The sequence below is a fragment of the Vombatus ursinus genome, unplaced genomic scaffold (assembly GCF_900497805.2).
Source record: "Vombatus ursinus unplaced genomic scaffold, bare-nosed wombat genome assembly UNPS02014811.1, whole genome shotgun sequence".
In the NCBI taxonomy this organism is placed as follows: Eukaryota; Metazoa; Chordata; class Mammalia; order Diprotodontia; family Vombatidae; genus Vombatus; species Vombatus ursinus.
Genome location: NW_020954589.1, coordinates 50,058 through 70,087, shown reverse-complemented (window position 1 = coordinate 70,087; position 20,030 = coordinate 50,058). Strand labels below are relative to the sequence as shown.

The 20,030-nt window shown below is 38.1% G+C and overlaps 1 protein-coding gene across 1 annotated transcript in view; it reads right to left on the bottom strand.

Annotated features, from left to right (window-relative positions):
* Nucleotides 1-20,030, bottom strand: part of LOC114053396 (dynein heavy chain 8, axonemal) — a gene marked incomplete at its 5' end in the record, with an annotated part of 217,447 nt that overhangs the window by 154,863 nt on the left and 42,554 nt on the right. The window contains 3 exons of the mRNA XM_027876403.1: nucleotides 3,746-3,876; nucleotides 6,721-6,843; nucleotides 7,363-7,555. Of these exons, the coding sequence (XP_027732204.1) occupies nucleotides 3,746-3,876; nucleotides 6,721-6,843; nucleotides 7,363-7,555 (447 nt within the window). The remainder of the gene's footprint in view (nucleotides 1-3,745; nucleotides 3,877-6,720; nucleotides 6,844-7,362; nucleotides 7,556-20,030) is intronic.

The following is a 20,030-nucleotide window of genomic DNA, read 5'->3' as shown; positions in this document are numbered from 1 at the left end:
AAAGAAATTTTTAAAAAGGAAAGGACTCATAGGTACAAAATTTTTTACAGTAGTATTTTTTTCATGCCAAAGAACTAGAAACAAAGCATATACCTATTAATTGAGCTAGGTAGCATAGTAGATAGGGTGCTTGAGCCTGGAGTCAGGAAGACTTGAGTTCAAAATCAGCCTCAGACACTTCCTACTAGTTGTGTGACCTTGGGCAAGTCACTTAACCACTATTTGTCTCAGTTTCCTCATTTGTAAAATGGGGATAATAATAGCATCTTTCTCCCAGGGTTGTTGTGAGATCAAATGAGATAACATTTATAGAGGGCGGAGCCAAGATGGCTGAGTAAAAGGAGTGATTTGCTTGAGTTCTCCCCCAAACACCTATAAAAAATGGCTCTAAACAAATTCTAAAGCAGCAGAACTCACAAAAAGACAGAATGAAACAAATTTCCAGCCAAAGACAGCTTGGATGGTTGATTAGAAATGCATATTGCGCTGGGTGGGGAGAGGAACGCAGTTTGGTGTGGATGTGCAGGCTGCAGCGACCCTGCAGCAGGCCTCAGAGTACTGAATCATGGGAAGCTATGGCAGTTTCCAGACTTCTCAACCCATGAATGCCAAAGACAACTTAGAAGGTCAGTGGGAAAAGTCTGTGACTTCGGTGAGAGAGAAGCTAGGTCTCAGCCGCAAGTCCCAAGCGTGGGCCCCGGCTGCCTCCTGAGCTTCCAGCCCACAGACTGAGGGGGAATCGAGTGACTGACTAGAAGGGGATTGCAGGGATCTCTTTGCCTGTGCTGAGGCAGGAATCTCTTGCTTTGCCCATGCTTGGATCTGGGTCACAGTTCTGGGTTGTGGTCCTGGGACAAAGAGGAGCGCTGGTGTGGTGGAGCTTGTAGTGGCTGTGGAGAGGAAACCCTCCTCACAGTTCCAAGACAAAAAAGAGTACTCATAGACCATAGCACAGTCCAGCAAAGGAGTAAACACCTCACCCTTGATCATAGCACCTTGGAAGAACTGAAAATTTACAGGTCCCTAGAAGTATCTCTGAAAACAGCTGCACAAAACCCCTGAAGCTTGGGACAGTACATTCTCCACACTGGAAACAGACTCCTACCTTAACAAAGAGTTTATAACTCAAGTAATTGGCTGAGATCATGAGCAAGCAGTGCAAAAAGAGTCAGACTACGTTATCTTACTTTGGTGACAAAGAAGAACAAAACATATAACCAGAAAAAGACAATGAAGCCAAAGCTCCTACATCCAAAGCCTCCAAGAAAAATGTGAATTGGTCCCAGGCCATGGAACAGCTCAAAAGGGATTTTGAGAAGCAAGTAAGAGAAGTAGAGAAAAAACTGAGATTGATGCTAAAGGAGACCCAAAAAAATACTGAAGAAAATAACACCTTAAAAAATAGCCTAACCCAAATGGCAAAAGAGGTCCAAAAAACCAAAGAGAAGAAGAATGCCCTAAAAACAAAAATTGGCCAAATGGAAAAGGAAGTCCAAAAGCTTACTAAAGAAAATTCTTCCTTAAAAATTAGAATGGAGAAATTGGAAGATAGGGACAATTTGAGAAATCAAGGCACTGTAACACTAATCAAAAGGAATGAAAAAATAGAAGAGAATGTGAAATATCTTATTGGAAAAACAACTGACCTGGAAAATAGATCCAGGAGAGAGAACTTAAAAATTATTGGACTATCTGAAAGCCATGATCAAAAAAAGAGCTTAGACGTCATCTTTCAAGAAATTATTAAGGAAACCTGCCCGGATATTTTAGAACCAGAGGGCAAGATAGAAATGGAAAGAATCCACTGATCACCTCCTGAAAGAGATCCCCAAAGGAAAACCCCTAGGAATATTGTAGCCAAATTCCAGAATCCCCAGGTCAAGGAGAAAATATTGCAAGCAGCCAGAAGGAAACAATTCAAGTATTGTGGAAACACAATCAGGATAACACAAGATTTAGCAGCTTCTACATTAAGGGTCCGGAGGGCATGGAGTATGATATTCTGGAGGGCAAAGGAGATAGGACTACAACCTAGAATCACCTACCCAGCAAAACTGAGTATAATCCTTCAGGGGAAAAAATGATCATTCAATGAAATAGAGGACTTTTAAGCACTGTGGAAAAGACCAGAGCTGAATACGAAATTTGACCTTCAAATACAAGACTCAAGTGAAACATGGAAGAGGCAAACAGGAAAGAGAAATCATAAGAAATTTATTAAGGTTGAACTGTTTACATTCCTGCAGGGAAAGATGGTATTTGTAATTCATGAGTCCTCTGTCAGTATTAGGGTAGTGGGAGGGAAAATAATTATATGTATGTATAGATAGATAGAGGGCACAGGGTGAGTGGAAGTTGAAGGGGTGATATCTGGAAAATAAAATTAAGGGGTGAGAGAAGATTATACTGGGAGAAGGAGAAAGGGAGAAGTAGAGGGAGGTAAAATATCTCACATGAAACAGACAAGAAAAGGCTTTTACAGTGGAGGGGAAATGGGGAAAGGTGAGAGGGAATGAGTGAATCTTATTCTCATAGGATTTGGCTTAAGGAGGGAATAACATACACAATGGGGTATGGAAATCTATCTTACCCTACAGGAAATAAGGGGGGAAGGGGACAAGAGAGCAGAGGGTTGATAGAGGGGAGGGCAGATTGGGGGAGGGGATAATCAAAAGCAAACACTTCTGAGGAGGGACAGGGTCAAAAAAGATAATAGAATAAATGGGGGGTAGGATAGGATGAAGGGAAATATACTTAGTTTTTCACAACAGAACTCCTATGGAAGTGTTTAGCATGACTACACATCTATAACCTGTATTGAGATGCTTGCCTTTTCAATGAGGGTGGGTGGGGAGGGAGGGAGGAAGGAAGAAAATTTGTAACCCAAAGTTTTAAAAACACATGTTAAAAAAATAAAATAAAATAAAAAAGATAACATTTATAAAGTGCCTGACTAGTAAATGCTATTATGATTACTATTATTATCATTATGATTAATTCAGGAATTACCAAATTGATTATGGCATATGAATGTAATGGTATATTATTACTCTTTAAGAAGTGACCCAAAGAGATGGATTCAAAGAAACTTGAGAAGACTTTGATGAATTGAAGTAAGAGTGAAGTAAAGAGAACTAGAAATACAATTTACATAATGACTTCAATAGTATAAAGAAAAACAGCTACAAAAGACTTAAGACCTATGATGACCACAATGGCCAGAGAGCTAGTGGGAGATAGTGATACTGAAAAAAACGGAAGAAAATGAAGAAAATATTGCCAATGAATCATTAAAAATAAACAGAAGAGAGCAAAAGAAGTTCAGAAGGCGACATAGACTAATTGGCAGTGCTGAAACTATGATGTCGAATTTGAACTATATTTTTTAAAACCCAACAAGCTGTAAATAGTGGGGAGAGGGAAACCATAAAGAGCAAAAGTTTACTTCCCTTTTAAAATTTCTTCATGAAATCAGATCATGTTTGTTGATATTTATCAATTTCATAATAAAAAAAGAAAATCCAAAGAGGCATTTTAAACACATTTATCTATGTTTTATAATAATGTTCCCCCCATTTTTGTGGGGAAAATTAGATTGAACAAGAAATGAGTTTGCATAATTATTTCTTGAAAATGCAAACATTTAATTCCAAAGAAAGTCTCTCTCTCTCTCTCTCTCTCTCTCTCTCTCTCTCTCTCTCTCTTTCTCTCTCTCTGTCTATTACATCATCTTAATACCTCTTACCTAGTCAGAGTTATCTGGAATATTCGATATCCAGCTATAAAGGAGGCCAATCTTGAAAGACTCTGTTTTCCTGAACCACCAACACCTACAAGCAGGGCATTTCCACATGATGTCCGAATTATGCGTGAAATCTGTGTTGACGCAATATAGTATTCATTTGAAAATGCATTAAAAGAGTCTAAAAACATCTTTACACCAAAATGGCCAATGGCTTACATGTACAGTACTGTAATTTGTTTTGAGAATATTAAAATGCCACCAAATATTCTGTTTCAAACTTGATAAAAATTCAAATACTTACCCAACCCCTTTCCTATCTCCCTCCTCTTCAGAAAACAAACCACCCCCCACCCCCCACCAGTTTTCAATCATGCTAAACTCAATTTGGTTGAGACAGCAAGAAAAGTTAAATAAGTATAGTTTCATGACTTAGGATTCTTAATCAACTAGTTAATGGATGGAGCTAAGAGGTACTGCATTTTAAATTTAAACATCACACAATGCAAACCTCTTCAATAAAGAAGACTGGGGATTCAAACCCAAGTCTTCTGAATCAAAATCCAGTGCTCTTTCTATTATACTAAGTCTACCCCATAATATATAAAATCTTATCAGTTTGATAGCAGCTCCTAGATTTTACTTTTATGCTGACCATGTAGGACCCTCAGTAATAAGCAGCTGCCACTTTCAAGCAAGTTTAGTCAGATCGGCATGTAGCCCCCATCATAAATAGCAACAAGGCAATCTGGTGCTCAACGACCCTACATGTCAGTGTACGTCCCATTCATTTACATTCCTGCTTCTTCCCGTGCCTCATTTCTTGGCAGTTTCCCTGACAAATTGACCGTATCTTGGATCCCCTAGCCCTGCACCTTTTTCTCTCCTGTGAGGGCAATGTTCTTGAGTCACTCCCTAATTGCCCGTGGCCAGTAGGGATCCTAGATGCTGCTGTTTGGCCCACTCATAAGGAGCTGGAAGAGCTGTAGGCCTGGAACTCGACTCTGAAGCAGCAGTTGGATCAGACCTCAACATAAACAACTCATTTCCAGGGACAGGTTGTATTCCTGTGCAAGGAGACACTAGGCCCACGTCCAGAGGTGGGCAGTGGAGACAACAATGCTGGATCAGGAGAACCTGTGTTCAAATAGCACTTCTGACTCTTACTAGCCAAGTGTCCATAGACACATCTTCTGTGAGATCAAGTTTCCTTAACTGTAAAGTGAGGATAATGCTAGCAGCAGTACCTAACTTACAGGTTTATTGTGAAGATTAAATAAGATCAGATCATCACTCCTCTGCACAAAATAATCTGTTTTAGCTTTTTTCCAGACAACAATCTGCTATATGGTCCTGTGTACCAGAGAGATTGAAGAGTATCAAAGTCAATTTGGAACATTTTCTGTGGGTCACTAAAGACAATGATAGGTAGTGAGCCCCCAAGGGGAGCCCATATAGGTTAGGAATCATAACTGACTTTTCATCAAGAGCCTCCACTCAGAATGGCCCTTTAATGAGATTTCAGATTGGGCAGTTGGTCCATTCCTTTCACAGAAGTGAAAGGAAAGCTACAGTTTTTTTCGTGAAACCACCAGTCTCAAAATCTATTTACCCCTATATCCTTTCTGTAGTAAGCACAATTTAGTCTGTACATATGTGTATTAAATCCTTGCTCCACCCTCAGTGATCACCAAACCAATAGATAGGAACTGATTGTGGTGAAGAGGATAATAGAATTTAGAGTTGTAAGGGAATTTTTAAAGGTCTAATCTCATCATTTTAAAGACAAGAAAATTGGGGCCTATTAGAAATTAAGATATTTGCTTAATATCATTTTGGTGGCAATAGCAGGGCTAAAAATCACATCTATGTTTTTTCAGACTCCAAAACCAGTTTTGAATCCTTCCACATTATTTTGTGGATTGGAGGAACTAAAGATTAGAAAAAAAAACAGGTTATTCACAATCTATAAGCCCTGTTGAGCTCATGAAAATTTCCTACTCCATCTTGGTCTAGGGACCTGGGGTAGAATCCTAGAAGGGGGAATGTTAAAAAAAAAAAATCCTGGTCAACAAGAAGCTTCTCTGTGTTAAACAAAAAGAAGGTCTTTATAGTGCAGATTGAATATAAAAGGCAAGAATGAAGAATGGTACAGTCCTGAGTGACTCAATCTTCAATTTAAACCATTCTTTTCTCCATGCATCTGAACTGTCCCCATTCCTACTCCTTTTCCACCTTTGATTTCCCAGGCAATCCAACCCTCATTTTGATCTTAGGGACTTAGGCTTTATCTTGTTCTATCACCAATTTGAATGAGTCACCTCTCTCCAGGTCTGTTTTATCCTCTCTAAAATGAAAGGATTAGACTAGATAATCACCAAGGTTCCTTCCAACTCTAAAATTCTATGAGAGTCTGTGATCAGCTAATATATTCCTTTCTATTTTCCTCATCAAATTTCTTCAACTGTGGTTCAAATGATCACTCTGATTCTCTTTCTTTGGTTTTCTTTCTCATTCCATCCTTGACCCACCTACCAGTATCCGACTATTTGATATTATCACATAGTTATCTATTTTACATTTATATTTTATAATTTCATATACAGGAAAAATTAGAACAATTGCCCAATATAATGCATGGATGGGACATTTCTTTACATGAAGAACCTTCTGCAACCTCAGTAATATGTGAATAACATCCTTAAAAATTGAAGTATAGAAGGATCCAAGTACAAAAACAATTCAATTCTGACTTTTTTATCCCAGTAGTGCTATATGGATGGATGCAAAAAAAAAATTATTTTAGCCACAACATTTGATTCAAGTTGTAACAGGTGCAGTCTATTCTGTTCTCCTCCCTACTCCAACCTCCACCCTGCCCCACCATTATAAAGTATCTGATACCCAGAATACTAAATTGTTTATGAAATTTAGTTCTGGACTATCATGATCATATCAGTAAATAATCTTGACATAACCTTCATAAGATGAATCATTGCATCTTTGAAAAACACCAAATCAAGACTTGTTCCTCTAATAAGTTCATTGAACTGTCTCTGATAAAATATTAGTTTTTCAGCCAGAAATTCGAAACTTGGTATCTGAGAAGGGGGGAGTGGAAAGGAAAAAATGGGGAAGAGAAAAGAAGTATTATTAGATCCAAAAATTTATAGCATCAACAAACCTAAAAACAATTCCCCCCTACAATTATAGGGGGGAAATCTCTCTTGGACTTCTGGAGCATTATTTTCTTTGTCTTTTCATTGTTATTTTTAAATCATGAAATGAAAATTTGGTATGGTCAGAGTTCTCTGACCTTTCCTGGAAGCCCCATCACTATGAACATGACTAGTTGTCCTATATCATCTTTTAAGAATATAGGTCTAAACAAAATACACTTGAAAACAACCCCATGTCTGATCACTTAGGGTTAGTGACATTTATTCAAAATGAAGAGTAAAACTGGTGTCTATTTTGATATCTATATCCCTCCCCAAGTATAAGGGGGATCAAATCCCTTATATATTTTAACTGAAAGACTTGTAATAACTTGGAAAGTAGAGAAATGCCTATGGGTATGTAGATGACCTAAAATAACGTTCTGAAATACTGATAAGTACCAATTCATAGATTTTGGGTACTTCAAATACAGCATCTTCAGGTTCAACACCAGTTGGTTCAGGCATGTCACGAAGAAAATCTACAAAGTATGGTTCTGGAAGAAGGAGTGATGCTACATCTTCGTCAACATGTTCATCAATTACTCGAACAATTTGTGAGTTAAACCACATTTCATCTTCAGTGCAAATGAATCTAAAATAAAAGATGAAATAATACGATGAGTTTACCTAAAAGTTAACAAAATCTAGAAAGGAAAGCATAGGGATTCATTCAAGTAACTAAAATAAAAAAAAATGCCCCAAACTCCTCCTAGTCCTGCCCCTCCCCTTTAGAAGCTTGAACTAATGCCCTCTACCATATGTAGAAGGAAGGTCCTCCATCCGCATCTTAGTTTGCAAAACTGGGTTAAATGGATACTTGTTTGGAGTCAAAAGTCTCTATAGCCAGAAAGAAAGCCAGTTGTGAGTTTTTAGTGGAGTCTCATTTCTCTTTTCTACAGTATGAAGCTATTTTTACATAGACATATTACAGTGACATAATGACACTGAATGCCTTCACAAGTGAGGAAGCTATTGCATAAAAATATGAAATGAGAAATTTTAAAGAGCTAAATAGCAGACAAAAGGCAAGGATTCACCTGAGCTCTCCCCTAAACCCCTCCAAACACCTTTAAATAATGCCTTAAAATAAATTCTGGAGCATCAGAAACCAACAAAAGGATGGGGTGAAAAAATTTTCAAGCCAAAGACAACTTAGAAGGTCTGTCATACCAGGGTGAGAGTAGAGTACAGTTTAATGCAGGGCCCATAGACTGGGCCCCAGCAAACTAGGAGCAGGCCTTGGAAGCAACTGAATCAGCAGTGGCAGTCACTGCTTCTGGAGCTCTCAGCCCACAGTCGAAGAACTGGTCAAAAGGAGATGACAGGAGTTTCTTTGCTGGCACTAAGGGGCAGGACTCTGTTGGTTTGTCCATACTCAGTTCAGGTAACAGTCCTGAGTGACAGTCTGTAGGTGAGGAGGAGCAGTAGCACACCAGAGCTTGTAGCTGCAGGGGAGCAAGGTCCCTTGTCATAGTTCCAAGGAAGAAAAGAGTGCTTGTGGTCACTCTCAGACCAGAATACAGGCCACGAGAGTAGTAAACACACCTATCCTTAGATCATACTCCCTTGGAAGAACAGAAAACCTACAGATCCCCAGAAATATCTCTGAAAACAGCTGCATAAAACCCATAAATTTTGGGATAGTGAGCCCTCCACCCGGAAAGCAAAGCCCCACTTTAACAAAGAGCTAAAAATCAAGAGACAGGCTAAAAAAATGAGCAAACAACAGAAAAAAAACTGACTATAGAAAGTTACTATGGTGACAAGAAAGATCAAAACATATACTCAGAAGAAGGCAAAGTCAAAACTCCCACATCTGAAGCCTCAAAGAAAAATATGAATTGCTTTCAGGCCATGGAAGAACTTAAAAAAGAATTTAAAAATCAAATAGGAGAGGTAAAGGAAAAATTGGAAAGAGAAATGAGAGCTATGCAGGAAAATCATGAAAAAAGAGTCAACAACTTGGTAAAGGAGTCACAAAAAATACCGCAGAAAATAACACCTTAAAAAACAGAATAGGCCAAACGGTAAAAGTGGTACAAAAATCCAAGGAGGAGAACACCTTGAAAAGCAAAATTGGCCAAATGGAAAAAGAGGCAAAAAAATTCACTGAAGAGAACTCCTTAAAAAGTAGAATTGGCAGGGCAACTAGGTGGAGCAGTGGATAGAGCACCGGCCCTGAAGTCAGGAGGACTTGGGTTCAAATCTGGCCTAAAAACAAACACTTCACACTTACTAGCTGTGTAACCCTGGGTAAGTCACTTAATCCCAATTGCCTAAAAAATAAAAACAAAAAAAAAGAAAGCCAAAAACTAGAATTGGCCAAATTGAAAAGGAGATACAAAAGTTCACTGAAGAAAATAATTCTTTAAAAATGAGAATTGAGGAAGTGGAAGCTAATGACTTTATGAGACATCAAGAAACAGTAAAACAAAACCAAAAGAATGAAAAGATACAAGGCAATGTGAAATATCTCATTAGAAAAACAATTGAACTGGAGAATAGATCGAGGAAAGATAATTTAAAAATTATTGGAGTACCTGAAAGCCATTATCAGAAAAAGAGCCTAGAAATCATCTTTCAAGAAATATCAAGGAAAACTGCCTTGATATTCTAGAACCAGAGGGTAAAATAGAAATTGAAAGAATCCACTGATCACCTCCTGAAAAAGATCCCAAAATGAAAACTAGAGACAAATTCCAGAGCTCTCAAGTCAAGGAGAAAATATTGCAAGCAGCCTGAAAGAAACAATTTAAGTATCATGGAGCCACAGTCAGGATAACACAAGATTTAATGATTTCTATATCAAAGCATCAGAGTGCTTAGAATCTGATATTCCAAAGGGCAAAGGAGCTGGGATTACAATCAAGAATCACCCACCAAGCAAAACTGAGTATAATCATTCAGGGGTAAAATGGATATTCAATGAAATAGAGGACTTGTAAGCACTCCTGATGAAAAGCCCAGAGCTGAGTAGAAAATTTGACTTTCAAATACAAGACTCAGGAGAAACATAAAAAGGTAAATGGGAAAGGGAAATTAAAAGGGACTTAATAAGGTTAAACTGTTTACATTCATACATGGAAAGATGATGCGTGTAATTCCTAAGAACTTTATTATCATTAGGACAGTTAGAAGAAGTACACATAGAGGGCACAGAAGTGAGTTGAATATGATGGGATGATATCTAAAAAAAATAAAATGAAGGGGTGAGACAGAGGAATCAATTGGGAGCAAGTGAAAGGGAGAGGTAGAATGGGGTAATTATCTCACATAAAAGAGGCAAGAAAGAGTTGGTTTTTTTTTTTATAGTGGAGGGGAAGATGGGGAAGGTTTGAACCTTACTGTCATAAGAATCATCTCAAAGAGGGAAAAACATGTATACTCAATTGGGTATAGAAATCTATCTTACCCTACAGGAAAGTAGGAGGGGAAGTGGATTAGAGAAGGGAGGGTGCTAGTAGAAGGGGGGCTAACAGAAGGGAATCCCCCTTCAACTTAGGTCTCTGACGGTGGAAATGGCTTTTGTGATATGTATGTATGCATGTATGGATGTGTGTGTGTGTGTGTGTGTGTGTGTGTGTGTGATAGAGCTTCCCATTTTTTTCCTATTTTATGTTCTCCTTCGTCATGTTCAAATGTCTTTAAAATGACCTTCCTGAATGGGGTCTCTTGAGAAACTTTTTAAACCTGGTTTTACTTTTCACCTTTACTGCTTTTACCTTTTTATGAGGTGATACTGCTGTTAATATTCCATCTATCTTTTTCAGTATGATTTTACAAATGATTTCATATCATTAACTGGTACTTCCTTTGGCTATGATATATTTCTTTTTTTTTTTTTTTTTGTGAGGCAAGCGGGGTTAAGTGACTTGCCCAAGGTCACATAGCTAGTCAAGTGTTTGATCTGAGGCCAGATTTGAACTCAGGTCCTCCTGACTTCAGGGCTGGTGCTCTATCCACTGTGCCACCTAGCTGCCCCGGCTATGATATATTTCTGCCTGATATATCTGTTGATTAAGGTTTATCTTAGGCTCTTTTTGTTTCTTTGCTATGACAATTGATTTATATTGGTTAAACTTCTATATGAAATTATTATAGCTTGTGAAAGTAGGAGGGGAAGTGGATTAGAGAAGGGAGGGTACTAATAGAAGGGAGGGCAAGTTGGGGGAGGAGGTAGTCAGAAGCAAAACACTTTTGAGGAAGGACAGGGTGAAAGGAGAGAGAGAATAGAATAAACAGGAGGGTAATAGGATGGAGGGAAATACAGTCAGCAATCATGACTGAAAAAATTTTTGAAGCAAGTTTCTCTGATAAAGGCCTCGTTTCTCAAATATATAGAGAACTAGGTCAAATTTATAAAAGTAAGAGCAATTTCCCAATTGATAAATGATCAAAAGATATGAAAATCAGTCTTCAAATGAAGTAATCAAAGCTATTTATAGCCATATGAAAAAAAAGGACTCCAAATCACTACTGAGAAATGTAAAAAACATTATCTGCTGTCAAGAACAACAAACAGACAGCAATACATATATAATGTTTATCTACTCACATTCATCCATAGGTTGTCAATCTTTGCCTACTTAACTCAGACATTTACATATACTTATATTGACAACCTCCACCTTTCCTTAACCTTTTCCAACAAGATCAATATAACAGATATAATGAGGTACTACCTCATACCTATTAGATTAGCTAATAGGACAGAACAGGAAAATGACCAGTGTTGGAGAGAATGTGGGAAAACTGAGACACTAATACACTATTGGTGAAGTTATGAACTGATTCAACCATTCTGAAGAGCAATTTGGAACTATGTCCAAAGGGCTATAAAACTGTGCATACACTACTAGGTCTGTATCCCTAAAGAGAGAAAAAACATAAAGGAAAAGGAACTATGTGTCCAAAGACAGTTGTAGCAGCTCTTTTGTGGTGGCTAAGAATTGAAAAGTGAGGGGATGCCCATCAATTGGGGAATGGCTGAACAAGTTGTAGTATATGATTGTGATGGAATACTATTGCACTATAAGAAATAAGCAGGATGTTCTCAGAAAGACCTGGAAAGACTTATATGAGCTAGTGCAAAGTGAAATGAGTACAATCAAGAGAACACTGTATACAGCAACAACAATATTATAAAATGATCAATTGCGAATGATCTAGCTATTCTCAGCAATACAATCATCTAAGACGATTCTGATGAAAAATGCTATCCATCATCAGAGAAAGAACTGTTGGAGTCTGAATATAGATCAAAGCATTTTTTAAACTTTTTGGGGGGCAGTTCTATGTTTTCTTTTATAACATAACTAATATGGAAATATGTTTTGCCTGACTACACATGTATAACCTATATCAAATTGCTTGCCTTCTCAATGAGGAGGCTGGGAAGGGAGGGAGAGAATTTGAAACTCAAAATTTTAAAAGCATATGTTAAAATTGTTTTCATATGTAATTGAGGAAAAATAAAATACTAAATAAACAAAAATATAAAGAGATTAAAATATGAAATGAGTCTTTTCATTTTTTAAACTATTTTATCTTCCTTAACGAGTAAAATTAGAGCACCAGGAGTTAAATGGTATACAGAACCATAGAATACATGACTTTATACTCTCATGTAGGAGCATAAATAACATATCTTGCATAATATTCTTAGGGCCTTTCAAAAGAATGACATTATACAAATAAATATTACTATTTAAGGTGAATACTTTCAACAAGAAATATATGGTCTGTGTTATGGGTCTACAACTCTCCAGATGTTTATGTACAAAAACTCAAATGGCTGAGAGGGACTTTAGTAAGCATTCTAGATCATTCAGTCCTATTGACTGACAGACTTTAGGTAGGTTTACACTTAAAATACCTGAGACAAATAATAATTCATCCTATTTTAAAAGATTTCCAAAGGAGTCAATTACATAACCTTCAGTTTTCCAATCCTTTACAGCAATCCTATCAGGAAATCATTATGTCTGTTATATTGATCTTGTTGGAAAGATTTAAGAAAAGGTGGAAGCTGTCAGTGTAAGTATATCTAAATGTTTGAGTTAAGCAGGCAAAGGTTGACCACCTATGGATGAATGTGAGTAGATAAATATTACTCATGTACAGCTGTCTGTTGTTCTTGACAGAGTGAAAAGATGATGTTGCTATTTATCATCTTACCTCCCAAGGCAGTTTTTGTTAAAACACATTTTGAAATGTTTGATAACAGCTCCTAACAAAGATAGTTAACCAATAAATCACTAGCTCTAAGCATAAAACTCATAATTTATTCATTCAACTGAAATAGCAACCTAAGCACAAAGTTTTAATCTGTTGATTGTTGACAGACATAAGGAATATCTTGGATCCCTCTCAGTATGGAGATTTCTGCTTTTAAAGGCAGCCAATTCCATTGCTGAGTAGCTTGACTAGAAATTTTTTTTTTATCTTTGTTCTTGTAATTTCTACCAACAGGCCATGGTTTTGCCTTCTGTACCATCATAAAACAAGTCTCCTTCCTCTTTGATAGGACAACCCTCCAAATATCCAAAGACAACTATCATATTTTACCTGAGTTTTCTCTTCTCTGGGCTAAATAAACCTAATTCTTCTCACTCTTATTTGCTTCTATGAGGTGGTTTCTAGAATTGTCACTTTTAAAAAATAAAGTTTGTCATTGTTCATCTTAAATTATAACAGACAAACTGAATGTAGGATTCCTGATGTGATCTGATTAGCACACAATACAATAGTTCAGTGGCTTTCCATGTTTTAGATAACACCATGAGATTGAATTAGTATTCTTAGCAGCTACATCACAGGGTAAACTCATTGAATTTGTGGTCAGTTAAAACCCCAAGATTATCACATGAACTGCTATCAATCCAGTTTTCCCCCATTCTGTATTTGTGCAATTATTTGAATTAAATGATGCTGCTGTTCAATCATTTTTCAGCTGTGTCTCCATTTGAGGTTTTCTTGGCAAAAAAACTAGAGTGGTTTGTCATTTCCTTCTCCAGCTCATTTTGGAAATGAGGAAACTGAGGCAAACAGGGTTAAATGACTTGTTTAGGATCACACAGCTATTAAGTGTGAGGCCATAGTTTAACTTAAGAAAATGTCTTTCTGACTCCAGGCATGACATTCTAGCCATTACACTACCTAGCTGCCCTAAATTAAATATAGGCTTTTATAATTTTAACCATTAAATTTTACTTTCTTGATTTTGATTCATGGTTCTAGCCTAGAGACTCTAAAATATGGATTCTTTTGTGTAATTGCATTAACTTCCTAGCTTTGTATCATCTGAAAATTTTATAAGCATCCCTTCAATGCCTTCATTCAATTTTTATTTATGATATTTTGTAAATACTTTACAAAATGTTGAACAGGGACAGATTCAAGGACAGAGTCTTGTGGGGCTCCATCAGAAACTTCTCTTAAGATTTACATTTCCTTACTTCAAGGATCACAAAGAGTCTAGTGACTAAAGAAACCAAAGGAAGTATTTGAAGAGCAGTGGTAAGGTTCAATGAGATAGATGCCTCTCTTAGATAACAGATAGACGTCTTATGTCTTATGTGCTTGTTTCTTCTTTACTTCTGTCTGCTAAATAAATTAAGCCTTTACCCTCAAGTAGAGATAGAGCACCTAGAGTCCTGGAAGTAGAGATAAGTATCTGGTGATAAGGAGCAAGGTAAAACAAAGTAAGTGGATCTCAATAAATTCTCATCTTGCATCTCATAAATCAACAGTTTGTCAGAAAATAGACATAAGAGTTAGCAAGAGAACTACTCTAGCTCAGCTCCACTCCCCAAAAAAAGATGAAGGACAATGGAATTTTCTTTAACAGGTAGAGAGGGCATTGGGAATTGTATAGTGATATGCAAAGGATATGCTCTTGGCATTTCTACCAGTAATCAATCCATCTAGCAATAAATAAGCACTTATTAAACACTCACTATGTTCCAGGCACTGCACTAAAGATTTGAAGGAAAAAAACCAAATAGTTCCTGCCACAAATGAGGGAGGCAATGTGTACATAAATTGTACATGTAAAACAAGTGTAGATGGAAGGCAGCCTTAGAGGGAGGGCATTAGCAGCTGGTTGTGGGCAGAGAGGGACAGGCTTCCTGTAGTAAGGGGCCACTGAACTGAGTCTTGAAAGAAGCTTGGAAAAAGTGAGGAGAGAGAGCATTCCAGGTACATGGGATGATCAATGCAAAGGCACAGAGAAGGCAGAAAAAGTGTGATGTGGTAGGATCATCAAGCAGGCCAGTATGAATGGATTACAGAGTGTGTGGGAGGAATAGCGTGTAAGAAGACTGGAAATATAGGAAGGGGCCAGGTTGTGAAAAGCTTTAAATGCCAAACAGGTTTTTATATTTGATGCTAGAGGTAATAGGGAACCATTTGGAAAATACTAAGTAGGAAAGTGGGGTGACATGGTTAAATTTATGCTTTAGGAAAATCACTTTGGCAGCTTTGTAGGCTAGAAAGGAGTGAGGAGACTTGAGGCAAGAAGTGCAATTAGAAGGCTATATTACCATATTCCAGGCAAGAGGTGATGTGATGAGGGCTTGAAATAGGGTGGTGGCTGTGTGAATGTAGAGAAGGAGATCTACGTGTTACTAGATGCTGGTTGGAGCCAGCTCAAACTGGCTCACAAAAATCAATTGTTTAATGTTCAGCGTGAGCATTTACATGTTAGAAATTGGCATACTACAGATCAGGATTAGATTTAATGTTTTGTGGAATGTCTAGATTTAAGTGATAGAGAAAATGTTAATAATGCAGGTTCAACTTAAAAGTATGTTATGTATACATTCAACATTTACAGAACATCCCTGTAGGCATCATGCCAAGTATTATAAGGCATAAAAAGTACAAGCTGTTTTCCACCCTCTAGGAGAAAGGACAAGCACTAGAGCCCTGCATTTCTATTCAATCGTTGGATCATCAGGAGGAATGAAGGAATTCCTGAAAGAATGAGTATGGAGGAAAGAAAAAAGAGGATGTAAAGCGGCAGAGAGGAATTCTTAACTATGTTTCGAAGTTAGAAAGAGGAAGGGTAATATATGAAGGGAAGAACCAGGGCTCTGTATTGAAATATATGATGCTCTAGAGTAGGAATGAAGTTCTTCTTGTAAAGAAGTCTAGAAGTGGACCATCTTAGGAAGAAGCAGCTTCTTGTGCTCTAAGGAAGGATAATGTGGATCCACAGATGGAATCACTGAAAGGATTTCCAAAACGAACAGAGGAAGAAGTAGAGTAGCATAGCTAGGTTGTACAGTAAATAGACTGCTGTAAGTGGAATTCAAAACACCTGAGTTCAAATCTTTTGATTTCGAGACTTATTAGTTACATGACCTTGGGCAGGTCATGTAACATCTCTTTGCCTCAGTTTCTTCAGCTATAAAAAAATAACCGCACCTATCCCACAAGGTTGTTGTGAGGATGAGATAACAAATGTAAAGAACTTCGTTAACCTTTAGTTGTTCAGTTGTCCAAATGTTCATGACCCTATTTGGAGTTTTCTTGGCAAAGATACTGGAGTGATTTGTCATTTCCTTCTCTGGCTCGTTTTACAGATGAGAAACTTTGGCAAACAGAGTTAAGTGACTTATCCAGGGACACACAGCTAATAAGTGTCTGAGGCTAGATATGAAATTCAAGAAGATGAGACTTCCTGACTATAGGCCCTGGCACTCTATCCACTGCGCCACATAGCAAACAACTCTAAGTGCAGCATAAATGACTCTCTGCAAAAGATATACCAAGGAAGCTATTTGTGGACCACAGGGGTTTGCTGTCTTGCCACTGCAGATATACAGGACCTAATGAAAGACTTTCCAAGAGAACCGTCAACCTGTCTCTTGCCCTTATCACTTTCCCAGCATTTAGCATACAGCCTGGAACATTTGCTGTTGTTTAGTCAATTCAGTCACGTCCAACTCTTTGTGAACACATTAGGGATTTTCTTGGTGAAGATACTGGGGTGGTTTGCTTTTCCTTCTCCAGTACATTTTACATATGAGGAAACTGAGGCAAAGAGGGTTAAGTGACTTGCCTAGGGTCACACAGCTAGCGTCTAAGGCAGGATTTGAACTCATAAAGATGAGTGTTCCTGACTCCAGGCCCAGCACTCTATTCACTGTGCTGCCTAGCAGCAAGCACTTAATAAACGTTTATTGACTGAGACCAACTGATGTCCAATACCCACTTCTGATGACTGATGTGGGAATAAATTACAACACCAGAAAAAATCTAGAAGGTATGGGTAAAGATTAAGAGGTTCTATGTAAAACTGAAGATCATTTGGGAGCATTTTCATCACTACTACTAACAGAAAGTAAGGGATTCATAGACAGAGGCAAATTTAAGAAGTGAATATTTGGCTGATACTGATGTTTGAGAATGGCATTTGGATATCTGGACTGTGATGAAAATGCAGAAGTGAGGGGACTTTTGGCCATACATGAAATGCATTTAACAAGTGCTGGTGAAAAATATTGGCTTGTTTGCCTTTAATCAAAGAATGTTAAACGGAAACAGGAGAGGGAAGAAAGTGCACATGTCAGTCTGAGAAACCCAGCACGATAGAGAGTAAAAAGTATGTAGCAGCAGAAGGAATAGCAGCAAAAAGGGCCAGGGATTGATATGAACTATATACAAGAAAAGAACCAGCAAAAAAACCTCACAACTTCCAGTGTCTTTACATGTCTGATGTCTTTACAAATGCACTAAATAGTGGGGCAGAGCCAAGATGGCGGACTAAAAGCAGTGACTTGCTTGAGCTCTCTCCCCAACCCCCCCAAATACCTGTAAAAAATGGCTCTAAACAAATTCTAGAGCAGCAAAACCCACAAAAAGACAGAATGAAACAAATTTCCAACCCAAGACAACCTGGATGGTTAATTGGAAAGGTCTGTTGCACTGGGCTGGGAGAGGAACACAGTTCATCATGGGTCACTCAGCGAATCTGGAGCAGGCCTCAGGGGATCAAATCAAGGGGAGCTGTGGAGGTTTTCAGACTTCTCAACCCACAAACACCAAAGACAACTTAGAAGGTCAATAAGAAAGATCTGCGACTGCAGTGAGAGAGGAGTTTGGTCTGGCCCCATTCCCAGGGCAGCCCCGGGACAGCGGTTGCTTCCAGAGCTCTCGTCCCACAGACAGTGTGGGGATCAAGCGGCTGATCAGAGGGAGATTGCAGGGATCTCTTTGCTGGCACTGAGGCAGGATTCTCTTGCTTTGCCCGTGCTTGGATCTGGGTTGCAGTTCTAGGTGGTGATCCTTGGGTGAGGAGGAGCATTGGTGTGGTGGAGCTCACAGTGGCGGTGAAGAGGGAATCGTTCTCACAGTTTCAAGGCAGAAAAGAGCGCTTGTGGTCACTCATAGACCACAGCACAAGCCAGGAAAGGAGTAAACACTTCGCCTTTGATTATACCACCTTGGAAGAACTGAAAATTTACAGGTCCCTAGAAGTATCTCTGAAAACAGCTGCACAAAACCCTCAAACCTTGGGATAGGACACTCTCCACACTGGAAGCAGACCCCTACATTAACAAAGAGTTTAAAAGTCAAATGATTGGATGGGATCATGAGCAAATGGTGCAAAGAAAGTCAGACCACAGAATCTTACTTTGGTGACAAAGATCAAAACATACAACCAGAAGAAGACAACAAAGTCAAAGCTCCTACATCCAAAGCCTCTATGTGTTACTATGTAAGAAAAATATAAATCAATCCTAGGCCATGGAAGAGCTCAAAAAGGATTTTGAGAAGCAAGTAAGAGAAGTAGAGGAAAAACTGGGAAGAGAAATGAGAATGATGCAAGAAAATCATGAAAAACTAGTCAACAGCTTGCTAAAGGAGACCCAAAAAAATACTGAAGAAAGTAACACCTTAATAAATAGACTAACCCAAATGGCAAAAAGAATCCATAAAGCCAACGAGAAGAATGCCTTCAAAAGCAAAATTGGCCAAATGGAAAAGGAAGTCCAAAAGCTCACTGAAGAAAATACTTCCTTAAAAATTAGAATGGAGCAATTGGAAGCTAATCGTTCTATGAGAAATCAAGAAATTATAAAACAAAACCAAAAGAATGAAAAAATAGAAGACAATGTGAAATATCTCACTGGAAAAACAACTGACCTGGAAAACAGATCGAGGAGAGAGAATTTAAAAATATTGGACTAGCTGAAAGCCATAATCAAAAAAAGAGAGTACACATCATCTTTCAAGAAATTATCAAAGGGGCAGCTAGGTGGCACAGTGGATAGAGCACTGGCCCTGAAGTCAGGAGGACCTGAGCTCAAATTCGGCCTCAGACCAAACACTTGACTCGTACTAGCTGTGACCTTGGGCAAGTCACTTAACGCCGATTGCCTCACACACACACACACACACACACACACACAAAATAATTATCAAGGAAAACTGCCCTGACATTCTAGAACCAGAGGGTAAAATAGAAATTGAAAGAATCCACTGATCACCTCCTGAAAGAGATCCCCAAAGGAAAACCCCTAGGAATATTGTAGCCAAATTCCAGAGTTCCCAGGTGAAGGAGAAAATATTGTAAGCAGCCAGAAAGAAACAATTCAAGTATTGTGTAAACACAATCAGGATGACACAAGATTTAGCAGCTTTTACATTAAGAGACCAGAGGGCTTGAAATACGATATTCCAGAGGGCAGAGGAGATAGGATTACAACCAAGAATCACCTACCCAGAAAAACTGAGTATAATCCTTCAGGGGGAAAAATGAACATTCAGTGAAACAGAGAACTTTTAAGCATTCTTGATGAAAAGGCCAGAGCTGAACAGAAAATTTGACTTTCAAATACAAGACTCAAGAGAAGCATGAAAAGGTAAATAGAAAAGACAAATCTTAAGGACTTATTAAAGTTGAACTGTTTATATTCCTACACAGAAAGAAGATATTTATAACTCATGAGACCTTTGTCAGTATTAGGGTAGTTGGAGGGGAATATAGATAGATAGATAGATAGATAGATAGATAGATAGATAGATAGATAGATAGATAGATAGATAGATAGATAGAT